Here is a 26,640-nt window from a genome sequence, read left to right as displayed (position 1 = left end):
CCGTCCATTCCTTGTTCGTGGACAAGGAGTAGCGTCCAAAGGAGAGCCCTGGCTCCCAGGGATAAGTTTAAAGCGAGCAAACCAAGCAGACCAAAGAGTGGCAGCCTTTGAAAGGCTTCTTCCGCGAGATTTTACCTGTCAAAAGGAAAACCAGCAAAACCATGGAAGGGTTTTTTCTTTTCTTTGTTTGATCAGCCTGCCTGTCAAAAGGAAAACTAGCAAAAAAATACTTTTTTCTCTTTGTTCCAAAGATTCTTGATCGGCCAACTTAGCGAAGGGCCATTTTTCTAAAGGACACAGTCATAGCACCCAGAAGAGAAAGCGATGTGGCGTCGTGGGCGTTTGTGCACCACGCAGCTCCCCCGACTGGAAACTTAGATTTTATGGACTGGGAATAAGTCCATAGAAAAAACTGTTCTTCCAGCAGCAGGCCCGCAAAGATACTCCCATGTTGTGATTCTCCACAGCCTTGTCTCGTGAGTTAATCCGCGATTGTTCCATACAGCCTGTTTTGAAAGCTCAATATTATAGCCTAGATCGCTAGCGATTGATATTGACAATATAGGAAACTATGATTCGTATGAGGAAAATATAGTAATGACAGAACATCCCAGTGGGTGACTGGCAGCTTTCTCAAATTTTTAGAGTGAAAGAAACTCCAATGGGTTTGGAGGGCGATTGCAAGCAGCCGACGCGCAAAAAAATCTGGCCAAAACAACCAACCGATACCAGTTTTAGAGTGGGCACAAACGTAAATGCGTGTGCTGCTTGTTCTTAAGTCCTGTCGCATGTAATCAAGCTCTTCTCGCCAATTTTTTTTTGTCTAAAGAGCTCGGCTTGATCTCGAGTTTGAGGACAAGTAGCACGGCTCGCTTGTCTCTTCTTCACAAAAACTTGTGGAGCCACCGCAACCAAAAACTATGAAAGGTACTCACCGCGACGAATGGAGAAATGGACTGTCCCAACGCTCACTTATTTCTCTCCTATGATCCTGTACACACCACAAGTTATATACGCCGAGAATGTCGACGTACCGCGGCTGAGCAATCTGTCAGAGGCTCCATTTCAACATTTTTGTCTCGCTTGACAGACAGGGATGGAAACAGACGCCCCGCTTTTTCGTAAACCGCGGGGAATATGCTACAGATTTTATCTGCGAAAGAAAAACAATATGAGAAAAAAGACAAAAAAAAAAGAAAAAAAGAGCAACGTGATGGCTTTCGAGAAGAAAAGGAGTTGCATTTGACCGATATGTACCTCTTTAGATGGTGGACCACGAAGGAGCGACGGGAGGAGGGAGCGGAAGGCCTGTGTAGCGGATGTCTGTACAGATTAGCAGGAAATCGTCTTCGTATCTAATGGTTGCTTCTTGGAACTCGATCGCTGGAATGACGGGCAGCGGGAAACCTTTCTTGAGATTGTAGTTCACCAGTGGTAGAATCACGTCTTTGAGGATGGTTCTCGTCGCTACCTGTTGCAACAAACGTTTTAGGTAGATAATGTGAAAGAAACAGTAGGCGCTTACCTCGACGAACTTTACTGGAAAAGTGCCTATAGTACTCCACTTGAGGTCCAGGCTCAAGTCCAAAAGTGAGGCCTCGCCAGTGATGTTAGTGCCAACAATCTCGGCCAAAGCATGTAGCGTAACTTCCTAAAGTGAAGTACAAGAATAAGCAAAGAAAAAGCAAAGTGGAAGAATTCTGTATGATCGTACCAGACTTATGCAAGCTACTGGAATAATCTCGTTGTTGTCCACCACCTCTATTGTCATGTCAGCCGTAGTGGTCGCACGAATCCCATCCCTTGAAAAAGAAACCCGGGGGGCAGAAGCAGCAGAAAGGTTGAGTAACATATCATCGTTTGGGAACTTGCGATACAGCTGCGGAATCAGAAATCTCCAACTTGCAGTATTGAGGAGGGACTGCTGTGGAAGTCTATCCACGACCCTCTCTAATCGTCCTGCCTGTGAAAGCCATTGAGCACTAACGAAAAATAGAAAACAAAACAAAAGCGTTGCAGACTTACTTTATAGTACACGTCCGACGCGGAGGTAATAACGTAGTCTCCAAGAGCCACAGTGATCATCTTCACATCTGAATCAATGCATAATAATCCGGCTGGCAGCTTCTTTGGAGGGTGCTTTCTTTCGCTGGGGGAAGCGATATCTACAAACTCCCCCATCACCCCGACGCTGATATAGTTTTGGTTGAGAATTGGATCGTCGACAACCGTGACATCAACGGCTGAAGTGGTGTCCACTTGGAGCTGCCTGGGCAAGCTGAGCAGCAAACGATTTAGCCGACTCACAGCGGCGAGAACCTGTGTCGTAAGCGCAGACTCGACAGATTTTTGTATTTGTCCTTTGAACGCATAAACGAACCTGGCAAGCAACAAAGAAGCTTTGTTAATGATCTTCCCCTCTAGCTCCTCGACAAGAAAAAATAAACTCACCATTGGTAGAGCCACGACTGTCCGCCTTGCAGCTCCAAATCTAGTGACGATAAGTCGGTGTTACACTCGGTCACCTGAATGGACAGTGTTCCATTCTTTTGTTGCATTGTAGCTTGCAACCATGCGTCTCCATCGTTCACCTTTAAGAAAAAAAATGGTTTTTTCATCAAGTCGAAGTCTCTGAAACAAGCAAAAACCTTTCTTACCTTTGCAGTCGCGGTGCCACTATCAGAGATGGGAAATGGAATCAGTGATGCCGTGTAAGTGTACTTCCAATCCAGCGAGACTTTGGTCTCGACCCCTGAAGCATTGAACCAGATCCCTGTGTTCCCGAGATCTACATTCGATGACGATACGTTGGCATAAACAATGACAATGTTCTTGAGCTCCACATCCACAATTCCAATCGGCCACTCCACCCTCCGCTTCACATTCGGCAGATTGAGCGGCGTCAAATCCTGGAGCACGCTATCGACGAGAACCTCGCGGACGTAGCTGATCCCCATCTCGGAGAGCGTGACGAGAATCCCTGCCTCGGCTCCATCGGCTGGATCGGCCGCTGCGCTGCCGAAGAAATCTCTGAAATTCCCTACCCGCTCTTCGTCGCCGATGCCGATTCTAGCTGCCGCTCCATGCGAGAGGAAGAAGATCGCCGCGATCGAAAGGAGCAAAGCCTTCATGGTCGTCGCAATATCATCGCATCAAGAACTAGGGCTTCTAACTATGCCTGTGAATATTCCTCGTGCTTTTCTTAGAAGCTTCTTATCTGCCCTAGAGAAAAGCACATTCTTATTTCCGGCCAAACGCACCCGTTTCGCTACGGACGGCTACGATCTATGGGATCCAACGGTCAGGCCGCCATTTCTATTTCTGATCTAGCTACGAGATCAACGGCTGGGATGTGCATGATTGGCGTAAAGGTCCACAGTTCCCTGGCAGGAAAGAGAACTTAGCGCTCGCGCTGTCAATCAATCTCTCAAGGCTGGATTCTTGACCGATTTCTCCATTCCAGGGGCGATAATCCGGGCTAGCGCGCCGCCTCCTCGTCGGCGCTGGGGCGGCGAGCATGGATCTATGCTCTTCCAGGCGAGCGCGGCAAGGATTTCCGCCCCGGCCCGTCTGGAGCGCATTCTTGATCCGGTGAGCGCCGCGGAGAGGATTAGGTTGTGGCGGATCCATCCGGCGCGCCGGGATGCGACGATGAGAGGTAAGAAGCTGCTGCTAGCTCCCGGACGCAGGAGATCGGAGGGTTCTTGGCGGCTGGAATCCAGGGCAAGGGTTCGTGTTGGTGGATTGTAGCTTCGGGGCTGGATTTTGGGGGGAAATGGACGCTCCAGTGGCCGAGGAGGTGGAGCCGGGGCAATGTAGTTCTTCCCTCCAGGAGGAGATTAGAAGGCTAGAGGAGAGACACACCAAGCTAGAACGGGAGATGAAAAAAATTCTAGAGGAGAGGGAGCGAGTTGTCAAGGCGCTCCGGCTCCAGCAAGAGGAAGCGTCAGCGGGGCACGTAAGAAGATCTATGTCCATGTCGCCTCCTCCAAAGAACTCGTCCGGGCCGAGAAGGACGTCCTCGGAGAAGCTCTCGGACAAGGATTTGCGCGCTGCGCTGGATCTAAAATCGCTTTCCATGGCCGAGGATCGCTACAACGACATTCTCCAGTCCATGGGACAGGCCGTTTATATGTTCACGACTTCTTCTGAGGTGACATACTGGTACATGATCTCTCGTTTTTCTTTCTTCTTTGGTTTGTTTTCCTGCTGGTTTTTTCTTTTCTTTGTTGCGGGTTCCTTTCCTTGGTTTCTTTTCCATGTTTCTTTTCTCTAGCGTAGTTTTTTTCTTCTTTGCTCGGTGGTAATGGAATTTTTTTTTTGCGTAGGAACCGCATGGCCGAGCGCTTATATGGCTGGTCCGCCGCCGAGGCCATCGGTCGCGATCTCATTGAGCTTCTGATCGACAAGAGCGCCGTGGAGAGCGCCACCAAGATCTTGTCACGACTCTATGTCGGTGAGTCGTGGGTCGGCCAGTTCTCACTCAAAAAAAAATCCGGCGAGATATTTCCTGCCATGATGACAAACACGCCGTTTTACGACAACGACGGGAAGCTCGTCGGGGTGATTTGTGTGTCGAGCGATGCACGGCCGTTTATGAAGAGCAGGGACTTCGCGCAAGCTGATTCGTGGCAAATACCCTTTGCCGCGACATTTTCAAGCCTGGTAAAAGTCAAGGTTTTGTTTTCTTTGTGTTTTATCGCTTGGTGTTTTGTCCGTGCAGGCAACCAAGATTCTAACGCACCTGCGAGGGAACGCTATGGAGGTAAATCCTGCTGCTGCTGGAGGAAGCAGCAGTGGTGAGGATTTGACACAGGCTAGCAGAGTCTTCGCTGGTTTAAGATCGAGATCGGGGTCGTGGACGGGTCGGCTGTGGCCTTGGTCTAATACAGAGGCAGAGTTGGCATCTGCGGCGGCTGTTTTGCGGAAGGACGAGCATGAACATCCGGAGGCTCCCGCATCAAATCAACCGATCGTTAGCATGGATGTCAATAGTAGTATGAGTAGCACAGGCACGGCTAGCAGTAGTTCAAGCAGGCACGTCTGGGATGATCTAGAAAGTCCAGAGTATGAGATCACTTGGGAATCGCTCAGCTTGCACGATCAAATTGGTCAAGGTACGTTAGTGTTTTCCTCTCTTTCTCTGATTGTAAGTTTTCTCTATCTCCCAGGAAGCTGTGCAACAGTTCACCGTGGGACTTGGTGTGGACTGGTACGTTCAAAGTTTTTTGTTATAGTCTTAACAATGTATGTGTAGGACGTGGCAGTGAAGGTCTTTCACGAACTTCAGTACAACGAGAGTGGCATGGAGGACTTTCGGAAAGAGGTAGAGCACGCCATTTCTACGAGTGCCTGGAGACTAATATGCTTAGTATAGGTTTCAATCATGAAAAAGTTAAGACATCCCAATATTGTTCTTTTCCTCGGTGCTGCCTCGACTCAGGATCGGCTTTACATCGTAACCGAGCTTATGCCCAGGTACAAATTTGTTACTTTAGAATCTCACAATGGCTTTTTTTTCTTCTTCAGGGGCAGTTTGTTTAAGTTGCTTCACAGAAGGCCAACGGGTTTGGATTGGAAGCGAAAGCTGAGCATGGCTTTGGACGTGGTTGGTATTGCCATAGTTTGCTCTTTTGTCGAGATTTTAGCTCCATTTTACAGGCTCGCGGGATGACTTACCTTCACAACTGCACACCACCTATAGTTCATCGCGATCTCAAGTCTACAAACTTACTGGTTGATAAAAATCTCAAAGTCAAGGTAACTCTCTGAGGAGAGGCTTTAAGCGCTGCTAAAACTGGGAAATGTATCAGGTTGGAGATTTCAGCCTTTCGCGATTGAAGCACTCCAACTTCTTGACGGGGAACGCACGGATGGGAACGGTAAATCTTTCCTTTGGTTGATTTGATTCCTGACAAGCCACTTTGATGTCTTCAGTCGCAGTGGATGCCCCCTGAGGTTCTCCGGAGCGAGGCTTCGAGTGAAAAGTATGCATGTGAGAGCTGCGAAATCGGCTCTGTGTGTGTTGCTAATCTGTTCTTTTCTCGTTTTGCTCCGTTTTATTTCAGGTCGGACGTGTACAGTTTCGGGGTGATACTATGGGAGCTGGCTACGGAAGAAGTCCCTTGGAAAGACTTGGATCCTTTACAGGTTAGTATTGTCTTCTCCTCGATCCTTGATCAAAGCTTCACATTCTTGTGTTGTTGCTCTAGGTGATAGCGGTGGTGGGATTTAAAGACAAAAGGATGCCACTGCCCGAGAGCTTGGATCCAAAATACGCAGCCACGATACAAGACTGTTGGAAAAGGTACAAAGTTCTTCCTTTCTTCGCGAGTGAATGAGTTCTTCCTTTCCTCGGGAGTGAATGAATTCTTCCGAGTGAATGAATGAATGGATTCTTCCCGAGTTCTTCATTTCTTCGTGAGTGAACGAGTTCTTACACAGAGTATATGTTTCTGCAGTGCTTGGGAAGAACGCCCAAGTTTCGAGGAGCTCACTGTGAGACTCAAGGAGATGCTAATCGCCGCGACGAGAGACTCATAGCGTTCCATTTGTAACTTGTATGTTTGTTGATAGCTTCCTTTGTTTGAAAGGAGGGGCATATGCTCATTGCGCAATGAAGGATATTCTTTGGCTTCCTCAACGGAATTTTAACTAGGGCTGGGTTTTTCTGATGAAAGCGCCCGAGCTCGGGCTCTCGCGCCGCGTCCGCCATGGAAGGGAAGAAGGAGGAGGAGGAGGTAGGGTGGATGCGCAGGAAAATGCGGCTCATCGGCGCGGAGGCGGCTTGGAACGACGAGCACGCGAAGATCGTCTCGGGATTTCTTCACCAGAATGAGAATTCCAGGCTCTTTTGCTACCTGGATTCGTCAGGGCAGCTTCATTGCACGCCGACGCTGCCTTCCAGATGGAACGAGGTAAGCTCTGGAAATATTTCGATCGATTCTAGAGTGAGTGGGGAGTTTTTCTCCTTGTCCTCTTTGATAGGTTCTTGTGTTTATGCGTGACACAACGCAACCTTTTAAAGCGCGTAGCATCCAGAAGCTCGTCCAGTGCCAGGTGATCAATGGAAGCCCGGGCGATGCAATGCTTCGCTTGATGCAGGTGAGAATGTGTTTGTCAGATCGATAGCACAAAGTTCTGGTTTTGTTTTTCTTTGCAGGACATGTATCTTCCACTTATGCTGGAAGATGACACATTGCGAGCCAACATCACCAAAGACTTTGCCGGAGAGCTTGACAAGTTCATGGCTACTTTGACAGAGTCTTTGTTCGAGGCAAAGGGTCAGACGATTTTGTACATTCCTCCGGTGCGGCTGATGGACTTCGTCGGGAATCAAGCTCCTGACAAAGAATTGGCTCAGCGACTGGAGTCCATTGTGATTCGATGGACTCGACAGATTAAAGAGGTAAATCTGTATGGAATGAGACTGACTGTTCTTTTAAGGTTTCCAGGTTATTAGGAATCAGGAGCGGTTCTCCGAAGTGGAGATATCCGGACCTTTAGCAGAAGTGGAGTTTTGGAGACGGCGTAGTATCGACTTAAGTGGGATTCGGGAGCAAATAAATCATTCAGTAAATATTCTTGATCCTTCCTTGGAAGGCATTTCCTTAAATCGGTAATGTATATGTTGCGTCACTCTGATACTCAGACTTGGGTAAATGCAGGGTGTAGCTGCGATTTTGAAAATTCTTGAGAAACTCAAATCTGCGTACCTTTCTCCGTTTTCTAGTTTATCTAGAAAGATCGAGCAAGAAGCTGTTGTTGCAGAAGAGAACTTGAAATTCCTAGTGACGATAGAGGATCCTTGCAAGGAACTGGGAGCAGCAAAAATTGTCGACATTCCATTTGCTCTGCCGAAGTTGCTGAAGTGCATCCGGATGATCTGGAAGATCAGTCCGTTCTATAACACAGATGAGAAAATTAGTGGTCTCTTCGCCAAGGTACTTAGACGAACTGTTTTGTACTGTGCGGCTTACTGGACGTTCTTCTGCAGGTTAGTAACGAGATAATAAGCAGGTGTTCTGCGGGCATCCCTCTGTCAGAGATTTTTGATGGGGACGTGGATAAGTGCAAAAAGGCTCTTCTTGAGAGCGTCCAAGCCTGTGAATCGTGGAAGCACATGTACGTAGCCATGATGAGGGCTGCAGCGGCACACGATGGTGAATTCAAGGACGACAACGAGCTTGTCGATCGAAGTGTTTTCGCTGCAGTCGAAGCGTTCCTGCAACGGTGTCGGGATATGCTGGAGGTATGGCACGTCTGCAACTATGTTTCAACCAACTTCGGCCGTGGCAGGTTTGTGATGCGCAAAGACAGTTTTCAACGCGAATGAAGTTGCCAGTCTTTGGAGGAACAAGAGGTTTAGAGATTACCAAGTCGATGTTCGAGCTTCAGGACACATTTCAAAAACTTGTCTCGGGGTTGCGCTCGCTTTCGTATAACTTGCTCGACGTGAGAGTGACACGGTGGCACGACGATTTTGCAAAGTTTAAAAGTGGGATTCAAGATCTTGAGGTAAGCCATGCAAGTTCAAACCTGAGTTTACCTTCTTTGTGTTCTATACAGGTACTGATGCAAAATATTATGTCCCTCGCGTTTCGTCATTCGTCTTCATTGCCGGAAAGCATAGAGTTGCTGGAGGCATTTAAGTTACTGGCGTGTAGGGAATCTATATGCAAGTGCGTTGACAGAATGGGATCTCAGGTAATTTGGAGGTTTTCCATTTGCAAGGCAAAAACTAATCTGAAAGTACAGGTATGTCAAGCATTTAGTATGGAGTTAATGATTATGAAGAAGCAGTTCGATCAACTTCGTAGACGTCCTTTGATGGACTATGCTTTGCCGCGATTTGCCGGTGGAGCTACTTGGGCTTTGCAGTTTCAACGTCGACTTAAGAAGCCTATGATGCTTTTAACCAATGCGGCGCCGTATTTGCTCGAAACTCCAGATGCTGCTGACATTCACACGCAATTTTCTCAAATAATGGCTTCGATCGAACAGGTACTATGCGACCGAAGAAATCCTTTTCGAAAATTGATGTTGTTGTTCCTGTTTTTTTCTCGTGCAGTTTGTACAGAACCAGCATGCTGAATGGACAGCCAGTGTTGATCCTCTTCTTCCAAAAAGGCTTGAAAGAAGCTTGCTGGAGGATGGTGGCGATGGATTTTACGTTCTAAAGTTCGATCCTCAACTGCTTGCTATCTACCAGGAGGTTAGTTTCAAAGGCCATTTGCTTATGAGGCATGTTAACTTGCTGCAAGCAGGTTCATTACTGGAAATCCCTTGGCTGGGATGTCCCGGAAGTAGCTACAAGCTTCATTGAAGATAATAAAGATCTTTGCGTTCTTCGAGCTAATGTTCTCATAGTGATCCGTGACTGTAATAAGGTTCGGTTGCGGTTCGAAATTTCTCGTATTGCAACTTCTTCATGCAGATGATTGATAATTTGGATACTGAAGAAGGAGGACTAATAGCTGAGCACGTTGTTCGGCTTAGAAACAGCATCAGTCCAGCCTTGGATAGGGTATAGTTGCATTCATTCTTCGAGTGCGATCTGATGTTTATTTTTTTCTTTAGCTTACGTGGACTTCTTCTGCACACGAGCTCGAGCATTTTCTACAAGAGGTTCGCTTTAAAAATCATGTCCTCTTTGCATCAACAGCGCTCTTTCGAGCGGCGAAGAGAAAGATCAATCAGATTTGTAATTCGATCAGTGACTCGTGGTTAATCAGCATCGACAAGAAACGAATATATGACTTGGCAGAGTTTTCATCCAAGCAAGTTGAGCACCGCGGTATCATGCGAGGCCGTTTTGAGAAGGCTTACCTCAGCATCAAAGATACGATTGCTCTCTCTAACAAGAAATGTGCAAGCGATATGGTTGAAGTACATAATAAGTGGGAAGATTATAACAAGAAGGTACCTCTTCTATTTTTAATGATGCATTCAGTTTTGCAGTTTTACAATACCAGGTGGAAGTCTTCATGGAAAATTCACTAAGAAATTGTGTGACAAAATCCTTGAATGAACTATCCAACGCTCTGAACGCTGATACGAAGTCCTCTACGCCAATGTTTAATGCCATTGGAGTACTGGATAAAGGAACAGGGCGCGTTAAGCTTATGCCATCGGTGCAGGTTCGTCTGCTAAGACTAGGCTTTGTCACTGGAAGATTGACGGTTGCCTATGGAAATTGCAGGAACTTTTGGAGATGATACAAATCGTTGCTAGAGAACTTGTCACTGTCATTTCCGTAGTTCCTCGTTTGAGGAAACAAGCCAGCTTTCAAGAAGCGCTTCCTAGCTTTTATGAGGTTCCTTGTCTCTTCATTAATTTCTCTGAGCTTAACAGAATGTGTTCTTCAGGTCATCGGTCCCGATCAAGAGGAGATCCTTATGATGATCACCGCTGGTGTAATTGGAATAACTGATAAAGTTCAGCACTACCTTCAGTACTGGGAAAAGAAATACAGAAGCATTTGGGACCAAGACAAGGACGCGTTTATACGAAGGTTTGAGCTCGTCTTTATGGAAACCTTACAAGGCTCATATGCAGGTACGAGCGAGCAAAGAAACCACTTTCTGCTTTTGAAAGTGACATTGTAAAGTATCGAGATCTGCAGGAAGATGTGCAGGTATACTTTTACAATCTGATTGACTGGATACGTGATGTCAAGTATATAACAGGGTGAAGAAGGCATAACGAACTTGAGATTTTTGCGTATTGACTGTGGTCCTTTGAAACAAGCGATCATATCGCATTGCGTGGCCTGGGTCTCCAAATTTACGTAAGGAAACTGGCAATCACAGAAAGGACTGTTTTTTTTTTGAAACTTTGCGTTTGTGCACAGAACGTTGCTCAATACGATAGCTAAAACAGAGTTGGAGTCTATCTATGCGTACATGGAAAAGTAAGTATTATATCTTGTTTCGCAAGATTAGTGAGCTTGTGCTTTGTAGGAACAAGCAGCAACTTAAAAGAAAACCTGAGACTCTCGATCAGCTCACAGAAACTGTCAATGAATGGAGAGCTGTGGTGGACGAAAGATCTGCCATGGAAGCCAAGTTCACTCCTATAGATGAGAAGTACGATACACTTTTCAAGTTTGAGGTATGCTGCTGTCAACCGCCTCGCCTTGTAATTGATAGCTAAACTTTTCAGGTTATGATACCCGATGATGAAAAACTGCTCCTAGAAAATTTACCAGTGGAATGGGAAGCATTTCAAACTATGCTTCAAGAATTGGAAGGAGTACTAGAGCAGTATAAGGCTGGTTTCTATGAAACTATTTGCAAGATGGTGGAGACCTTCGTTAAAGAGGTGCCTTACGAAACTGGACTTGAGACACAATTTAATGGTGCAATTTTGTAGGTTTCGGAGACCAGAGTGTCTTTTGTCGATCGTTATCCTACTACTACGGCGACATCTATTCCCGATGCAGTAAAATTCATTGAAGAAGAGGCTGCTAAGGTATTTTTTGAAACACCGTCTGCCTCATGAACCTTAATTTTTTTTCTCTCTCTCTCTCTTTCTCTTCGCAGGTTGAAGTTTTTCAGCAACGATCGCAGAGTCTTTGGGCAGGCATGAGCATTTTTGGAATGGAGAAACTGTCGAATAAAGATAATGCTGCTACACTTAAAGAATTGGAGCTACTGAAGGGAATGTGGTTCCTCAAACGGGAATGGCAGGAAGCCTTCGACAGTTGGAAGGATTGTCTTTTCAGTGAGCTTGATGCTGCCTCCATGGAGTCCTCTGCGTCAATCTTTAGCAAGCGTGTCTTCAAGATTGGACGCGACACCAAAGGGTAAGCGATTATGCTTTTGAAGATTACCTTCAGCTCTAATGTGTAACAGATGGCCGGTGTGGCAAGACCTCAAGGAAACGATTGATGCTTTTAAATCAACTCTCCCCCTTACAGTCGACTTGAGAAATCCTGCAATGAGGTTGCGACATTGGGAGCAGTTGATGGAAACTGTTGGCCAAAGATTTGATCCATATTCTAGCACCTTCACGCTTGCTAAGGTGTGAGATATACTTTCTTCATGAAATTTCTTCTAATTTCCTGTATTTGTCTTTCGTAGGTTGCTGAGTTGCGTCTTGATTTACATGGAGAAGCAATATGCGACTTAAGTAGCATGGCGAGCAAAGAGCTTGCAATAGAGGAATCCATTATAAAAATCAAAGAAGTGTGGGAGACAATGGAGCTAGATATGGGAATCTATCGCGATGCTCCGAGGGTAAACATGATTTTACTGTGTTTTTTGTGTGAAAGCGCTTGGTTTTATGCAGATTTACAAGCTCAAAAGCACTGAAGATGTTTTTGCTGTTTTAGAAGAGCATAGAGTGTCTTTGTCTTCAATGAAGGGAAATCGGGCACATTTGTTCTTCGCGAAAGATATCAACCAGTGGGAGCGCACTCTTAGTCTTGTCTCAGAAACCATAGAGATGGTGGTGCAGGTAAGCCAAACATTTGGATTATTATCTCGAAGCTTCCAATTCGTTACAGGTTTCACGGTCCTGGGCATACCTGGAAAATATATTTGTTGGTTCTGAAGACATTCGGAAGCAACTGCCTGCGGAGACTGCCATGTTCGATGGAGTTAACACAGTGTTCATTGCTGCATTGGAGGGTTTATATGTATGTTTTCCTCTCTTTTTGTTTTTCTCTCTTAATTTTTTCTCTTCAGGTCAACAAACTAGTCACAAAAGCACTTACTGTAAAAGGCTTGCTCGAGTCTTTGATGGACATGGAGGCCAAGCTGGAAAAGATCCAGAAGTCACTGGAGGACTATCTAGAACAGAAGCGGCAGCAATTCCCTCGCTTCTACTTCCTTTCTAGCGATAACCTTTTGGAGATTCTTGGTCAAGCAAAAGATCCGCGCAATGTTCAGGTTTGTTTCCATACAACGGTTGGTTTTATTTTATTTTCTAAACCAACACTCTCTGCTGTACCTACAGCCACATTTCAAGAAGTGCTTCGAGGGAATAAAGAGGCTGGAAATGCATGCTCCAGGAGAGGAAGGACGACGACAATACGATACGACTGGAATATTTTCTCCGGATGGAGAATATCTTCCTTTCTCAGATCTTATCATTTTAAACACACCGCCAGAGGAGTGGCTTAACAGAGTAAGATGCTTTGACCCGGCATTATTGAAGGTAGTCTAAGTTGTGTTGTTCACAGGTAGAAGCGGCCATGACAACGGCTGTAAAAGTTTATCTGCGAAAAGCGCTCGAGGACAGTAAACTTGCGAAGAAAGACAAATGGGTTAAAGAAAATGCAGGACAATGCATTATCACGTAATACTTCCAACCTGACTCGCAAAACTAGTTCTAATCTATCGACTACAGTGCGGGTCAGATAAAATGGACAGCAGATTGTGAGAAGGCACTAGCAGGAGCGGAAACTAACAAAACATCAGTTCGCAAACTAATGAAAAAGTGGCTGAGTTACCTAAACAAGCTTACAGACATGACTCGCTCCCGGCTTTCAAAAATCGACCGGAACAAAGTTGTAAGTATATTCATTGAAGAAGTTGATCGAGTTCTCTAAATTGTTTCTTGGTTTTCTTCCCGTGCAGACATCTCTGATTACTATCGAAGTGCATGCGCGAGATGTCATTGAGAAGCTTATGAAAGTTGGCTGCTCGTCGCCAAACGATTTCGAATGGGCGTCTCAGCTACGGTTCTACTGGGAGAACGATGACTGTGCAATCAGACAGGTACTAGCTCTGTTCTGTTGTTAATTCTTCGCAAACCTTCGCCTCTATTTCTAACAACGGCCACTGTAGGTGTTATCCGTGTTCTCTTATGGTTACGAGTATCAAGGCAACAACGGTCGACTTGTTATTACACCCTTGACTGATCGATGCTACATCACCCTTGGTGCGGCATTGTTTACCCGGCGAGGAGGAAATCCTTTAGGTCCTGCAGGAACAGGGAAAACTGAGACTGTCAAGGACTTCGGAAAAGCTCTTGCTAGGTACTAGCTTGCACGCTTAAACTTCACTCTTTTTCCTCTTGCGCTTTTGGCAGATACGTTATTGTGTTTAACTGCTCAGACGGAGTTGACTACAAAATGACTGGAAAGATGTTTGCCGGATTAGCGCAGACTGGAGCCTGGGCCTGTCTCGACGAGTTTAATCGTATTGAGGTGGAAGTGTTGTCTGTCGTTGCCACACAGATCGCTTGTGTTATGGCAGCTATCAAGGCAGAACTAAAGCGCTTTGTTTTCGAAGGTGTTGAAATGCGCCTGATCAAGACATGCGGGATATTTGTGACGATGAATCCTGGATATGCCGGTCGTAGTGAACTGCCAGAGAACTTAAAAGCTATGCTCCGGCCCGTTTCTATGATGGTTCCTGACTTCACTCTCATTGCTGAAAACATGCTTTTCAGTGAGGGATTTCGCTCGGCTAAGGTAAAAGGCTCTTCTTAAAATATTATGTGTTGGTTCTCAAATTATGTTCTCCCAGGCGCTGGCTAAAAAACTGGTCGCCATTATGGAGCTTTCACAGAGACAACTCTCGAAGCAAGACCATTACGATTACGGTTTGAGGTCTTTCGTTATTCCAATCGCAAGAGCTGCTGGAGCAACAAAACGAGTTGATCCCGAGATGGTGGAAGACGTTATTCTTATGGCTTCTATGAGGGACTTAATCATGCCAAAGCTTATCTACGCAGACATTCCACTGTTCAACGCGCTTCTCACGGATCTCTTCCCTGGAGTCGATTTACCACCCAAGGAAAACGACGTGCTCAAGCGTGCTTTGGAGCAAGAGCTGCTGGCGAAAGGGTTACAAGTAGTGAACGCATTTGTTTTGAAGATCATTCAGGTATTTGTCATTTGCTCCTGGTCTGTTCTGACGTTTCAATGCTGTGCAGCTCTACGATTGCATGTTGGCAAGACACGGAAATATGTTGGTAGGCCGAACAGGCTCTGGAAAGACAGAGTCTTGGAGAGCTCTTCAGCGTGCCTCCGGGCGTCTCAAAAAGGAAGGTGTCGAGAATTTTGAGAGAGTCCACGTTTACATAATGAACTCTCTCGCGCTATCCAACGATGAGATCTACGGAGTTTTTAGCAAGCTGACAAACGAATGGGTGGACGGGGTCCTTGCCAACATTATGCGAAACGTCTGCGCTGACGAGACATCAGATAACAAGTGGATGATGTTCGATGGCCCGGTGGACACCTTGTGGATCGAGTCTATGAATACGTTGTTAGACGACAACAAAATTCTTACGCTGCTGAACGGAGAGCGTATATCTATGCCGAACGTGGTATGTATTTTGCATCCATTTTCTTACTACCTTGGCCATGGGGCTTATGAACGAACTTGCTATACAGGTCTCCTTGGTCTTTGAAGTGGAGGACTTGTCACAAGCATCACCGGCTACTGTGAGTCGAGCAGGAATGATATATTTGAATGTAGAAGACTTGGGATGGTGGCCATTTGCGGAATCATGGTTACAACGTAAAGTTGCTGCTGGTGCTGATCAGGTATAACTAATGTCATGTAAGATCCAGTCGTTTTCTAAACTGTCGTATCTTATTGTACAGATATTGATCAAGACAGTACGCAGTTTACTTGAGAAGTATATAGACTCTGGAAATGCATTTCGTAAAAAGAAGTGCAGAGAGACAGTAGCCATTGACAACTTGAATGGTGTGGCAAGCTTCTGCAAGCTGTTCGATGCACTAGCAACTTTTGAAAACGGTGTCTCTAAACATGAAGGAGACCAGTACGTTCCTATGATCGAGAATTGGTTCCTATTCAGCATAATCTGGTCTATAGGAGCCAGTGTTGACGAGGAAGGGCGGAAGGCCTTTGACATGTACATACGAGATTCTGATCCAAGGTACGCAGATTATTCCCCCGCCTTCATATTTTACCTTTTTGTTGGACAGATTTCCTGCTGCTGGAACAGTGTATGACTACTTCGTGGATCCAAAGAAGAAGGGATTTACTCCCTGGGAAGAAAAGCTGTCTACCGCGTACAAAATTCCTGTGGGAGCACCCTTTTTCAAAATTCAAGTTCCAACAGTTGACACGGTAAGGAGCTACATATACAACATGTAGAAAATGATATTTGTGGCTCTCCTGTAGGTGAGAACAAGCTATGTAATCAAAACGCTTGTGGCAGCAAGGAGGCATTCTATGATTGTTGGAAGAGTAGGGGTCGGAAAGACTTTGATTTCTCAATCAGTTTTGCGCGCCCTTCCAGAAGGCTTTGGTCCGATGATCATCAACTTTTCTGCACAGACTTCTTCAAACAGCTTACAGGTTTGTCACATATCATGCTAACGTAGCTTAATCTTTGTGCCTTCAGGATACCATTGAAGGTAGGCTCGAGAAGAGAACCAAAGGAGTGTTTGCCCCCGCTGGCGGAAAGCGGCTAGTCTGTTACCTGGATGACTTCAATATGCCTAAGAAGAGTCAGGTACACATGCAAGGATTTGGCTTAACATCGCTCACTGATCATCCTTACAGTTCGGTTTTATACCGCCATTGGAACTCCTAAAACTCTGGATGGACAATGGTTTCTGGTACGATCGTCAAAAGCAAGAGGTGAAGCATGTTAAGGATATGCAATTGCTTGCTGCCATGGCTCCACCTGGTGGTGGTCGGAACTTTATTTCTCAGCGCGTTCAAGCCTGTTTCTCACTGGTAAGGTTTGTATTTTCTTTTTACTGGCCTGCAACTGATCTTTTTTATGTAGGTGAACCTGACAACTCCGAATGACCAACAAATGAAGCGTATTTTCGGAGCTATTCTTACTGCAAAACTTTTAACTTTTGAGGATGAAGCAAGGCTTCTGGGTGATAATTTGATCAACACGTGTATCGAGCTGCACAACAATATATGCCAGGAGCTGCTGCCTATACCGAGCAAAAGTCATTATGTTTTTAACATGCGTGACCTTGCGAAGGTACTTCAGGATTTTGTTCTTCCTTGTAAACTCACGTTTTGTTTTAATACAGGTTATCCAAGGGCTACTTCAGGCCAACAAAGCCTTGTACGTCAGCAAGGACATAATGTTGCAGTTGTTTTGCCACGAGTGCTTCCGGGTTTATGGTGATAGAATGTGGGACAAAGGGGACAAAGCATGGCTTCAGGTGATTTTGTAGTGTGTTATAAACTCACTGTTTTACTGACACATGCATTGAGCTCACCCCAGGACCAACTAGATCAAAAGCTCAAAAATAACTTCAGTACCGAGTGGAAAAGCTTGTTTGGAGACCAGGTTCCCGTGTTTACAAGTTGCATGCAACCCGGGGAGGAGCTCATATACGAGCCTATTCCAAGCTTTCCAATTTTAAAAGAAAACCTGGAGGAATATTTGGAGGAGTGCAAATTGCAGCCAGGCGCTGTTGGAATGGATTTGGTATTTCTGCCTGTTAATGACCCTTCATCTGGCTAACAGTTCTTTGTTTTCAGGTGCTCTTTCGCGATGCAATGGAGCACGTATGTCGAATCCACAGAGTCTTAAAGCAGCCGAGAGGTAACATACTCCTGGTTGGAGTTGGCGGCAGTGGAAGAAAGTGTCTTACTAGACTATCGGCTTTTATTGCGGATATGAAGGTTCGTGCGTGCTCTTGGTGTATTGCTACCATTGTGACTTTGATAAATTTTTCAGGTGTTCACTATACACGTTGTGAAAAACTACGGCTCGGTACAGTTTCACGACGATCTTAAAGTTCTGTATCAACAAGCTGGTCTAGGCGAAAACAAGATGCCGGTTGTGTTCTTGTTTGACGATACTCAAGTTGTGGTGGAAACATTCCTTGAGGATATTAACAACATTTTGAGCTCGGGAGAGGTATTTGATTGATATGTCATTTCTCATCCGTCTTGAGGGTGCCTGGTTTTAACGCAGGTTCCTAATTTGTTCACAAAGGACGACTTGTCAACAGTTTTTGATTCAATTCGTCCCATTGCAAAAAAAGAAAACGCTGGTGAAACTGACGACGAGCTTTATGCATTCTTCATTGAGCGAGCTCGAGCAAGTCTTCATGTCGCTCTCTGTTTAAGTCCTGTTAGTGGAGCCTTCCACAGAAGACTTATGATGTTTCCAGGCCTGGTGAATTGTACAACAATTGACTGGTAAGGCTTAAATTTTCAAGTTCTGGAATACTAATCTGGGTCGAACTGCAGGTTTCTGGATTGGCCTGAAGACGCTCTTCATGAAGTCGCTATAAAGCTGATGGCCGATGAGGAAAATGTTGCTGCTGCAGTGAAGACAAATATCTGCAAGATATTTGTGATCATTCACAAATCAGTGATTATTATATCGACAAAAATGTATGCGCAGCTCAAAAGGAGGAACTATGTCACACCAACAAGTTACCTTGAGTTTGCTAAAGGGTATGATCTCCTTTTCGCATAAATTCTAATGTCGCTGTTCCACCAGATATCGAAAGCTTATTGCTGAAAAGAAGAAGCAGCTGGCTGATAACGCTGCAAAACTACGTGGCGGTCTTCATACTTTGAATGAGACACGGGAACAAGTGGCAGCATTGCAAATTGTCTGCCAGGATAAAAAGGTTATTGTGGCACAAGCAAAGAAGGACTGTGAGGAAATTCTTGTGGAGATTGTGCAAGAAAAACGTGTTATCGATGATCAAGAAAAACAAGTGAGTAATGGTGAAGAAAATGTTCTTGTCTAGACGTTTGATTCCATCAGGTCAATGAAGAAGCAGCTAAGATTGAGAAAGAGGCAAAGATATGCAACGCAATCGCTTCTGATTGTCAGCAAGACCTCGATAAAGCTATGCCAGCACTAATGGCTGCAGAAGAAGCGCTGAATGTCTTGACCAAGAAAGATCTTAGCGAAGTGAAGGCATATGCGAAACCACCAGCTTTGGTGGAGTTGACGTTGGGAGCTGTCATGACAGTGCTGAAAAAACCCCCGACCTGGGACGAGGCAAAAAAGCAACTCGGAGACTCACAATTCCTCACAAATCTTCTGAAATATGACAAAGACCAACTTGTGAGTGCATTCTTGCATTTGGTGACGTCTATTGAATGTTCTCTTCAGGTCGATGCGCTGTTAAAAAAGATCAACAAGTATACTGCAAATCCCGACTTCACTCCTGACATCATCGGGAAAGTCTCAGGGGCTGCTCGCGGTCTTTGCCTTTGGGTAATGTCTGACGGGAACTCTAAAGCGATGGATAGACTAAACTTTTACGTTACAGGTCCGTGCCATGGAGTCATATGGCCACGTTGCCAAAGAAGTGGCTCCCAAAAAGGCGAAACTAAAATCTGCTCAAGACGCACTGAAGAAACAAATGGACGCTTTGCAAGCTGCGAGGTAACTCTATATTGCGTTTCTGTTTGACTCTAACGTATTCTTGTATCTACGCAGGAACACCTTGGAAGAAGTGAGAATGAAGCTCCAGGTTCTGAAAGACAAGTATGACAAGTCAATGAACACGAAAGAGACGCTTCAGCGGGAAGCAGACGACCTCGAGGTGCCTATTGAGACATTTTGCAAAGCATTTACCTCATTCTTCCTGTTGTCTAATAGGTGAAACTTATACGAGCTGAAAAGCTCGTGAATGGTTTGGCTGGCGAGAAAGATAGGTGGGAAGCATCCATCAAATCTTTTGAAGAGCAAATAAGTAAGCTCCCTGGAGATTGTCTTGTTGCGGCGGCGTTTCTATCGTATGCTGGACCTTTCTCGTCCGAATATCGAGATGAGCTTGTGAACAAAACATGGATGGCTGAGGTTGGCCTCGTGAATTGCCGCTTGGTGTGACGTTAATGGCTCTCTCTTTTTTGATGCAGGTCGTGAAGCTAGAGATTCCTTCCTCGGCAGATTTTAACTTCTGCAACTTTCTAGCCAATGCTGGCGATGTTCGAGAATGGAACATTCAAGGCCTTCCCGCAGATTCGTTCTCTACAGAGAACGGTGTAGTCGTCATGCGAAGTAATAGATGGCCCTTGATGATCGATCCGCAGGTAAGCAGAATGTCATTCATTGTCTTCCTTTTTTCTGAAAGGAAGGTTTGGGCGATTACAGGAACAGTCAAAGAGGTGGATTAAGAACCTTGAAGCTAGCAACGGGCTTGTTGTCATGGATTTGCAAGTACGTGATTTATAAGTCTCTTTTGTCAATCTCATATGATTGTTTTTCTTTCTGCTAGACTGATAACCTGATGCGCACTATGGAAGACTGCATTCAAAGTGGAACTCCTGTGCTGCTGGTAGACATCATGGAAGAAATTGATCCGTCGATAGAACCTGTCCTTGCGAAAGCTTTTATACAACGAGGAAATAGAGTGAGTAGATGTATATCCTGGCATTCTTCGTGTGCTAAGCCTCTGTTTCCAGGTTTTCCTGAGACTGGGCGATAAGGAAGTTGACTATCATCCGAGATTTAAATTGTACATCACAACAAAGTTGTCGAATCCGCATTTCTCACCTGAAACATCGACGAAAACAACCATTATCAACTTTGCTGTCAAAGAAGCAAGCTTGGAGGCGCAACTGCTGACGCTGGTTGTTCAGAAAGAAAGACCAGATCTAGACAAGCAAAGAAACGAACTTATTATTCAGGTATAGGATCGCCTTTCGGTTGCAGCATGTTGTGATATATTCTTGTTTGCTGTCAGGTGACAAACGGTAAACGGACCCAGGCGGAGTGCGAGGATAATATTTTGCGTCTTCTTTCGTCTGCGACTGGGCCACTTCTTGAGAACCTCGAGCTGATAGAAACTCTGGACAAGTCAAAAGTTACATGGGAAACGGTAGGATACTTGTGAAACTTGTGACTTTCCTGATTGCTCTCTCGTGTTTATCAGGTCAAAGTATCTCTGGAGGTAGCAGAAGTTACTGCAAAGAGCATTGAAGTTGCTAGTGCAGCTTATAAAACTGTTGCCGAGCGAGCTTCGCTTCTCTACTTTCTGCTCAACGAACTGGTGGCAATCGATCCCATGTATCAATTTTCTTTGGAGGCTTACACGGTTTTGTTCGTCATCTCCATTGCACGGGCGCCTAAGTAAGTGTGCGTCATTCAAACATCAGTAAGCTAACGTGTCTCTTATTCAGGTCCGAGAACTTGAGCGAGCGAATCAAGGCCTTGATTGAGTACCACACTTACGCAGTTTATAAATATACCTCTCGCGGTTTGTTTGAAAAGCATAAACTCCTCCTTTCGCTCCAGGTATCTCTTGATTATTAGAAAATAAGACCTCCTTATGTTGCTGTCTCATCTCCTCAGATCTGTGCAAAAATTTTGCAAGCATCAAATGTCATTTCAAATGAAGAGTGGCAGTTTTTCCTGAGGGGCGGTACAGTTCTCGACAGATCATCTCAGCCGCCAATTCCGGCACCATGGATCTCAGAACAGGCGTGGGATGATGTGACAGAGCTTTCCAAAGCCATTCCTCACTTCGAAAAGCTGGTAAAGGACTCCAGCTTATTTCTTGCTTGTTTAAACGTAAGCTCGTTTGACAGGCCGCGAGCCTAGAACAGGAGCGAGGTAAATGGGAGCAATGGTATAAAGTTGCGGAGCCGGAGCAAATAGAGCTGCCTGGTGACTGGGAGGACAAATGCAATGACTTGCAGCGTCTGATTATTTTACGGTGCTTCCGACAGGTATCAGTCACAACACTGCTGCGGCCTCTTTTCTAAATGCTGATGTCTGCAGGATCGTCTAATTTTTTCGATCACAACATACGTTTCGAGTCTTTTGGGTCAGAAATTTGTTGAGCCACCAATTCTGGACTTAGCAGAATCTTATAGCGACTCGTCACCTGTGAACCCGCTTCTCTTTATTCTCTCAGCTGGTATGTTTTCTGTTTACTTTCGAAGAAAGTCACTGACGTAAACTTGCTATCAGGTGTGGATCCTACAACCGGTCTTCAACAGTTTGCTCAGACAAAAGGCATCCAAGACAAGTTTCATGCGGTGGCCTTGGGACAGGGACAGGGTCCTGTTGCAATCAGGCTGATCAACGAAGCAGTAAGTATATCAAGTTTCTTTCTATTAAATCTGTTTTCCTTTTTTCTTTTTTTCTTTTTTTTTTCTTTCAGGCAAAAGCTGGCGGCTGGGTATTCCTTGCGAACTGCCATCTTATGACCAAATGGCTGCCTACGCTTGAGAAGGTTCTTCAGGGCCTGGAAAAGAGTAAGCCGAATGAAACGTTTAGGCTTTGGCTTTCTAGCGCACCGAGCTCGGAATTCCCCATTTCTATCCTTCAACGTAGCGTTAAAATGACAGCAGAACCTCCAAAGGTTTGGTTGGAAAGAATGACGATGAATTGCCTCTAAGTAATTTTTTTCTCACAGGGTCTGCGAGCTAACCTTACCAGGCTCTATAATCAAACGACAGAAGAGTCGTTCTTTGCGTGCAAAACACAGCACAAGTACCAAAAGCTTTTCTTTGCACTCGCTTACTTCCACAGCGTGCTTCTCGAGCGTAGAAAGTTTGGGACACTGGGCTTTAACATTCCATACGATTTCAACGACACGGATTTTCAAGTAAGTTCACTACGTTTCTTTCCGGCTAGCTAAGATCCGGGATTCTTTCAAATGCAGGTCTCAGATGATTTGCTTAAAACGTACCTGGACGAGTACGAGATTACTCCTTTCGATGCTCTCAAGTTTTTGATATCTGAAGCCAACTACGGTGGTCGAGTCACTGACGAGCTCGACCGCCGTGTCCTCGCTTCTTACCTCAATCAGTTCTACTGCGAAGAGGCCCTCGCAAACCAAAATTATCAGCTTTCTTCTATTCCCGTTTATCACATCCCTGATGATGGAACTCTGCAGAGTCACAAAGAGTTTATACAGACGCTCCCGACTGTCGACAAACCGGAGGCCTTTGGCCAGCATGGCAACGCTGACATTGCCTCTCAGCTCGCTGCCAGTAAAATCGTCCTGGAGACTATCACGAGCTTGCAACCGAGGGTGGCCACCAGTAAAGGCGGCCTTAGCACCGAAGAAATGGTTGGAAACGTTCTTGCCGATCTCATCCAACAGGTAGGCCTCTTCAAGGTTTTCATTCTCTGCAGGCGATGACGGTTTTCTTGTTTCAGATACCCGAACCATTCGACTTGGCTGATATACAAGCACAAAAAGCGCACGATCCATCAGCATTGCACACTGTTCTTTTCCAGGAGCTTGAGAGATACAACATTCTTCTCAAAAATATGCGTGAATCATGTTTGACTTTGGAGAAGGCTGTGCAAGGTCTTGTATCAATGTCTCCGGACTTGGAGCTTATGTTCAACGCACTTGCTGAAGCAAGAGTGCCTGCACAATGGCTCAAGTAAGTTTTTTCGAGGCTCTTTCCTTTTATCTGTTGCTCATGCTTGATGCCTGTAGAGCGTATCCTTCTTTAAAACCTCTGGGCCCTTGGACAAGAGACCTCTTGCAAAGGATAATTGAATTGAAGAACTGGGCAGAGAGGACGTACCCTCTCGTATATTGGCTCGCTGGATTTACGTATCCCGCTGATTTTCTTACTGCTGTTCTTCAGACAACAGCAAGAAGAAACTTGATACCAGTCGATACTTTGACTTGGGAATTCACTATCATCAACAAGGAGGAGAGTGATATTCAGGAGCCGCCAAAAGAAGGAATTTACGTGAAGGGACTGTTCTTGGAAGGAGCAGGATGGGACTCGAAAAACGAATGCTTGACAGTAAGTTTCTTTTCTGCCATCGCTGAAGCTAAACCACTTTTTGTCGCAGGAACCAAAGCCGATGGAACTGATAGTGCCAATGCCTATCATTCTTTTCAAACCGGTTGTCAACAAGAAAAAAGTTCCAAAGGGCCTCTACATGTGCCCTCTATTTCTCTATCCCATTCGCACGGGAACGAGAGAAAGGCCGAGTTTTCTGCTCAACGTCGCGTTGAAGACTGGAAACGCCAGTCCAGACCACTGGGTGAAGCGTGGCACAGCGCTCCTCTTGTCACTGGCAGTGTGAAAAATCCTTCTGTACAGTCGGGTGGCGGTAGAGTTCTTTCATTTCGAGGTAAGCTTGTACAGAAAAGCTTCTCTTTGTACATATAACGGTGTGTAGTTTTTCTAGCGACAGATCCAAATGCTGGCAGTGTTGACAATCTCTACGACAGTAACAGACTTAGCAGCAAGCTTACGTGCATGTCATACTTTGCCGAAAGGCAAAGAACTACATGCTCAAATCGTGAGTGATGGACTGGACAAGAACTTACATCTGGCCAATGGTATCGTTCACATGTACCTGGTATGCAAGAGCGTGGATAACGCTCGTAAGGTGTTCGACAAAATGGCCTCTCGAGACGCTGGACTGTGGGCTCCGATGATGGCAGCTTATGCCCGGGTCGGGCATCTCCAAGAGGCAACAGGCTTGTTTCATCGGATGCTAGACGAAGGCGTGGTTCCGGATAGAGTCACTCTCCTCACAGTGATCAACGCTTGTAGCGAAAGTGGGAGCTTGGCAGAGGGAAGAAGGGTGCACAGGAGGATTCAGGGCAGTGACTTTGAGTGGAGCGTGGACGTGGGAACCGCACTTGTGAGGATGTATGCCAAGTGTGGCAGCGTAGACGAGGCAAGGCGAGTGTTTGACAACAGGCTTCTCCGGAAGAACATAGTGTCGTGGACGACAATGGTTTCGGCCTACGTCGAGAGAGGGTGTCTCGAGCAAGCACTGACGCTGTTTATCGAGATGCTACAGGAAGGGGTAGCTCCAAACGAGATCACGTACGTTTCTGTTCTCAACGCCTGCGATCTTGATGCCGGAAGGAAAGTTCATCGGCTGATCGAGCAAAGTGGTCTAGACTCGGATGCTTTCGTCGGGAACGCCCTGATCAAAATGTACCGGAGGTGTGGTTCGCTGGAGGATGCAAGCTTGGTTTTCGATGGGATAGCAGACAGGAACTTGCTAGTGTGGAACAGTATGATCGCCGGCTACGCTTCCCTTAATGAAGCCCAAGGAACTCTCGAGTTCTTCCGGAAGATGCTGCTCGATGGCTGGAAAGGTGACAAGCACACTTTGCTCACAGTCCTCGATGCTTGTGCCAAGAGCAGCACGTTGCAAGCCTCAAGTTTACAGACAATTCACGACTTGGCTGTTGAGAGCGGCTTGGATTCGGATACACTGGTCGGGACTGCCCTGGTGAAGATCAAGAGCGAGCAAGGCGATAGGAAGTCTGCGAAGATGGTGTTTGACAGCTTGCGAGCGAAGGACTTGGCTGCATGGAACTGTATGTTCTCAGCCTATGCCAAGCACGGACGCTTGAGGGACGCGATGGAGCTGCAAGAACAGATGAAACTCGATCAAGTGAGGCCGGACAAGGTGACGTTCGTATCGATCTTATCAGCTTGCACAGCAACAGGGAGCTCTCTCGGGCTGGAAACCGGGAAAAAAACTCACGAAGAGATTCTTGAGCAAGGATACCGCCTCGACGCAGTTCTTGGGACAGCTCTGGTGAGAATGTACGCAGCCTGTGGCCGACTGGACGACGCAAAGCTGGTTTTCGAGAAGATGGAGTCGCGGGACTTGATCTCCTGGACAACAATGCTTGGAGCTTACACTCAAGCACGGCTTCTCGACGAGGCGTCTATCACCTTTCGACGAATCCAGCTCGAGGGACACACTCCAGACAGGGTGGCACTCATCGCAGCTCTCGGTGCTTGCACGAATCTCTCTTCAGCGAGAGATTTCCACGAACGGATCAGGCAGTTGGGCTGGGAGAAGGATCCGCTCGTCGCAAACGCTCTTTTGGAAGTCTACTCCGCCTGTGGAAGCCTGGAAGACGCGAACGAAACTTTCGATGGGATAGGCGAGCCGAGCGTTATCTCCTGGAACTTGTTGATAGCAGCGCATACACGACTCGGGCATCCCGACCGGGCATTCGATTTACTCCGAGCAATGGAGCTCCAAGGCCACAATCCGGACAGCGTCACGCTCGCCACAGTGATAAACTCTCGAGCAAGCTTGCAACTCTTCCGGAAAGGAAAGATCATCCACGACTCCATCCTGGAGGCGGGCATGGAGATAGACAGCGTGGTCGCCACAGCGCTAGTAAACTTCTATGGAAAATGCGGTGACTTCGCCACAGCGCGCTCGATCTTCCAAGGCGTCGGGGCGGCCGACAACGTGGTGACGTGGAACTCCACGCTGGCGGCGTATGCCCAGAGCGGCCATGCCAGTGAGGCGCTCCACGTACTCGCGGAGATGGTCCAGCAGGGCGTGGCTCCCACGGCTGTCACCTTCGTCAGCGTGCTGAGTGTGTGCGGCCATGCTGGCGTGGCGGACGTTGGCTGCCACCTGTTTTCGTCCTTGAGGTGGGACTATGACATGGATCCTATTCCAGAGCATTACGGGTGTATGATTGATCTGTTGGCGAGAGGGGGTTGGCTGGAGGAGGCACGTCAGCTGCTCAAGACGATGCCAACCACACCGGATTCTATCAAGTGGATGGCATTGCTGAGTGGATGCCATGGTGCTAGCGTTGACAAGACGGGTGTGTTTATGGCAATGCAGCTTCTCCAGCAAAACACCCAAAGTTCTTCTGCTCACATTGCCATCTCTAACTTGTATTCAAAGATTTGAATAATATTGACACATTCATGACTAAACATTTCTTGCTTTATGAGAAGATTAAAGGAAGTATATGGCTGAGCAGATTAATAGTGTGACAAT

At 46.2% G+C, this 26,640-nt stretch overlaps 4 protein-coding genes across 9 annotated transcripts; 3 read left to right on the top strand and 1 right to left on the bottom strand.

The window, feature by feature from the left end:
- Positions 1 to 553: 553 nt before the first annotated feature.
- On the bottom strand, positions 554 to 3,198 carry LOC9631508 (putative BPI/LBP family protein At1g04970). 4 transcript variants are annotated; one of them, XR_002990967.1, is made up of 9 exons: positions 2,658 to 3,198; positions 2,452 to 2,591; positions 2,026 to 2,380; positions 1,715 to 1,963; positions 1,526 to 1,651; positions 1,258 to 1,471; positions 1,035 to 1,153; positions 936 to 991; positions 554 to 705 (listed from the first exon to the last, which is right to left on the bottom strand). XR_002990967.1 is itself a non-coding variant. In XM_002990369.2 (7 exons), exons 1-6 carry the CDS (start codon positions 3,129 to 3,131, stop codon positions 1,262 to 1,264), a joined length of 1,554 nt encoding a protein of 517 aa, XP_002990415.2. In that variant the 5' UTR covers positions 3,132 to 3,198; the 3' UTR covers positions 554 to 1,153; positions 1,258 to 1,261. The 4 variants fall into 4 exon arrangements, 1 of the variants encoding a protein (XP_002990415.2); XR_002990965.1 differs by having other exon boundaries at positions 936 to 1,153; XR_002990966.1 differs by having other exon boundaries at positions 554 to 991.
- A 131-nt stretch (positions 3,199 to 3,329) lies between these two features.
- Positions 3,330 to 6,639, top strand: LOC9631507 (probable serine/threonine-protein kinase SIS8). 3 transcript variants are annotated; one of them, XM_024664200.1, is made up of 13 exons: positions 3,339 to 4,164; positions 4,329 to 4,665; positions 4,724 to 5,117; positions 5,172 to 5,212; positions 5,258 to 5,326; positions 5,378 to 5,478; positions 5,530 to 5,608; positions 5,662 to 5,760; positions 5,814 to 5,882; positions 5,938 to 5,987; positions 6,069 to 6,150; positions 6,213 to 6,307; positions 6,462 to 6,639. In XM_024664200.1, exons 1-13 carry the CDS (start codon positions 3,776 to 3,778, stop codon positions 6,541 to 6,543), a joined length of 1,887 nt encoding a protein of 628 aa, XP_024519968.1. In that variant the 5' UTR covers positions 3,339 to 3,775; the 3' UTR covers positions 6,544 to 6,639. The 3 variants fall into 3 exon arrangements, 2 of the variants coding, with proteins under 2 accessions (XP_024519968.1, XP_024519969.1); XM_024664201.1 differs by having other exon boundaries at positions 4,043 to 4,153; XR_002990964.1 differs by lacking the exon at positions 6,462 to 6,639 and having other exon boundaries at positions 3,330 to 4,164; positions 5,938 to 5,995.
- An 87-nt stretch (positions 6,640 to 6,726) lies between these two features.
- LOC9631506 (dynein-1-beta heavy chain, flagellar inner arm I1 complex) lies at positions 6,727 to 23,956 on the top strand. The gene is made up of 72 exons (XM_024664194.1): positions 6,727 to 6,917; positions 6,988 to 7,104; positions 7,163 to 7,408; positions 7,455 to 7,574; positions 7,668 to 7,943; positions 7,997 to 8,251; positions 8,299 to 8,517; positions 8,569 to 8,706; positions 8,758 to 9,003; positions 9,071 to 9,214; positions 9,267 to 9,389; positions 9,437 to 9,526; positions 9,580 to 9,921; positions 9,975 to 10,139; positions 10,202 to 10,315; positions 10,368 to 10,513; positions 10,558 to 10,636; positions 10,689 to 10,789; positions 10,853 to 10,912; positions 10,962 to 11,112; positions 11,164 to 11,322; positions 11,374 to 11,472; positions 11,544 to 11,806; positions 11,856 to 12,024; positions 12,084 to 12,239; positions 12,292 to 12,459; positions 12,509 to 12,640; positions 12,690 to 12,893; positions 12,961 to 13,131; positions 13,187 to 13,302; positions 13,354 to 13,516; positions 13,584 to 13,724; positions 13,794 to 13,984; positions 14,038 to 14,422; positions 14,478 to 14,837; positions 14,887 to 15,282; positions 15,350 to 15,502; positions 15,563 to 15,861; positions 15,911 to 16,055; positions 16,110 to 16,286; positions 16,333 to 16,443; positions 16,494 to 16,670; positions 16,723 to 16,932; positions 16,985 to 17,119; positions 17,182 to 17,388; positions 17,442 to 17,585; positions 17,641 to 17,823; positions 17,881 to 18,107; positions 18,159 to 18,368; positions 18,415 to 18,637; positions 18,688 to 18,993; positions 19,042 to 19,146; positions 19,202 to 19,317; positions 19,372 to 19,477; positions 19,534 to 19,734; positions 19,794 to 19,967; positions 20,029 to 20,094; positions 20,153 to 20,287; positions 20,340 to 20,564; positions 20,621 to 20,755; positions 20,810 to 21,006; positions 21,057 to 21,171; positions 21,229 to 21,411; positions 21,465 to 21,605; positions 21,658 to 21,796; positions 21,850 to 21,971; positions 22,043 to 22,243; positions 22,298 to 22,489; positions 22,547 to 22,990; positions 23,047 to 23,279; positions 23,336 to 23,654; positions 23,704 to 23,956. Exons 1-72 carry the CDS (start codon positions 6,750 to 6,752, stop codon positions 23,938 to 23,940), a joined length of 13,266 nt encoding a protein of 4,421 aa, XP_024519962.1. The 5' UTR covers positions 6,727 to 6,749; the 3' UTR covers positions 23,941 to 23,956.
- LOC9631235 (pentatricopeptide repeat-containing protein At4g13650) lies at positions 23,950 to 26,576 on the top strand. The gene has a single exon (XM_002990413.2). It carries the CDS (start codon positions 24,058 to 24,060, stop codon positions 26,548 to 26,550), a length of 2,493 nt encoding a protein of 830 aa, XP_002990459.1. The 5' UTR covers positions 23,950 to 24,057; the 3' UTR covers positions 26,551 to 26,576.
- Positions 26,577 to 26,640: the final 64 nt, after the last annotated feature.

Source organism: Selaginella moellendorffii, unplaced genomic scaffold, assembly GCF_000143415.4.
Source record: "Selaginella moellendorffii unplaced genomic scaffold, v1.0 SELMOscaffold_108, whole genome shotgun sequence".
In the NCBI taxonomy this organism is placed as follows: domain Eukaryota; kingdom Viridiplantae; phylum Streptophyta; class Lycopodiopsida; order Selaginellales; family Selaginellaceae; genus Selaginella; species Selaginella moellendorffii.
This window is presented reverse-complemented; position numbering and strand designations above follow the sequence as displayed.

Excerpts from the sequence above, each read along its gene's own strand:
- LOC9631506 (XM_024664194.1), top strand. The coding sequence starts at position 6,750 with ATGCGCAGGAAAATGCGGCTCATCGGCGCGGAGGCGGCTTGGAACGAC. Across the intron at positions 10,316-10,367 it reads CGCTTCCTAGCTTTTATGAG|GTCATCGGTCCCGATCAAGA; the intron begins GTTCCTTGTCTC and ends TGTGTTCTTCAG. Across the intron at positions 14,838-14,886 it reads TTGTTTTGAAGATCATTCAG|CTCTACGATTGCATGTTGGC; the intron begins GTATTTGTCATT and ends AATGCTGTGCAG.
- LOC9631507 (XM_024664200.1), top strand. The coding sequence starts at position 3,776 with ATGGACGCTCCAGTGGCCGAGGAGGTGGAGCCGGGGCAATGTAGTTCT. Across the intron at positions 5,118-5,171 it reads GCACGATCAAATTGGTCAAG|GAAGCTGTGCAACAGTTCAC; the intron begins GTACGTTAGTGT and ends TCTATCTCCCAG. Across the intron at positions 6,308-6,461 it reads ATACAAGACTGTTGGAAAAG|TGCTTGGGAAGAACGCCCAA; the intron begins GTACAAAGTTCT and ends ATGTTTCTGCAG.
- LOC9631235 (XM_002990413.2), top strand. The coding sequence starts at position 24,058 with ATGCTGGCAGTGTTGACAATCTCTACGACAGTAACAGACTTAGCAGCA.
- LOC9631508 (XM_002990369.2), bottom strand. The coding sequence starts at position 3,131 with ATGAAGGCTTTGCTCCTTTCGATCGCGGCGATCTTCTTCCTCTCGCAT. Across the intron at positions 2,592-2,657 it reads GTGGCACCGCGACTGCAAAG|GTGAACGATGGAGACGCATG; the intron begins GTAAGAAAGGTT and ends TTTTTCTTAAAG. Across the intron at positions 1,472-1,525 it reads TTCCAGTAAAGTTCGTCGAG|GTAGCGACGAGAACCATCCT; the intron begins GTAAGCGCCTAC and ends TTGTTGCAACAG.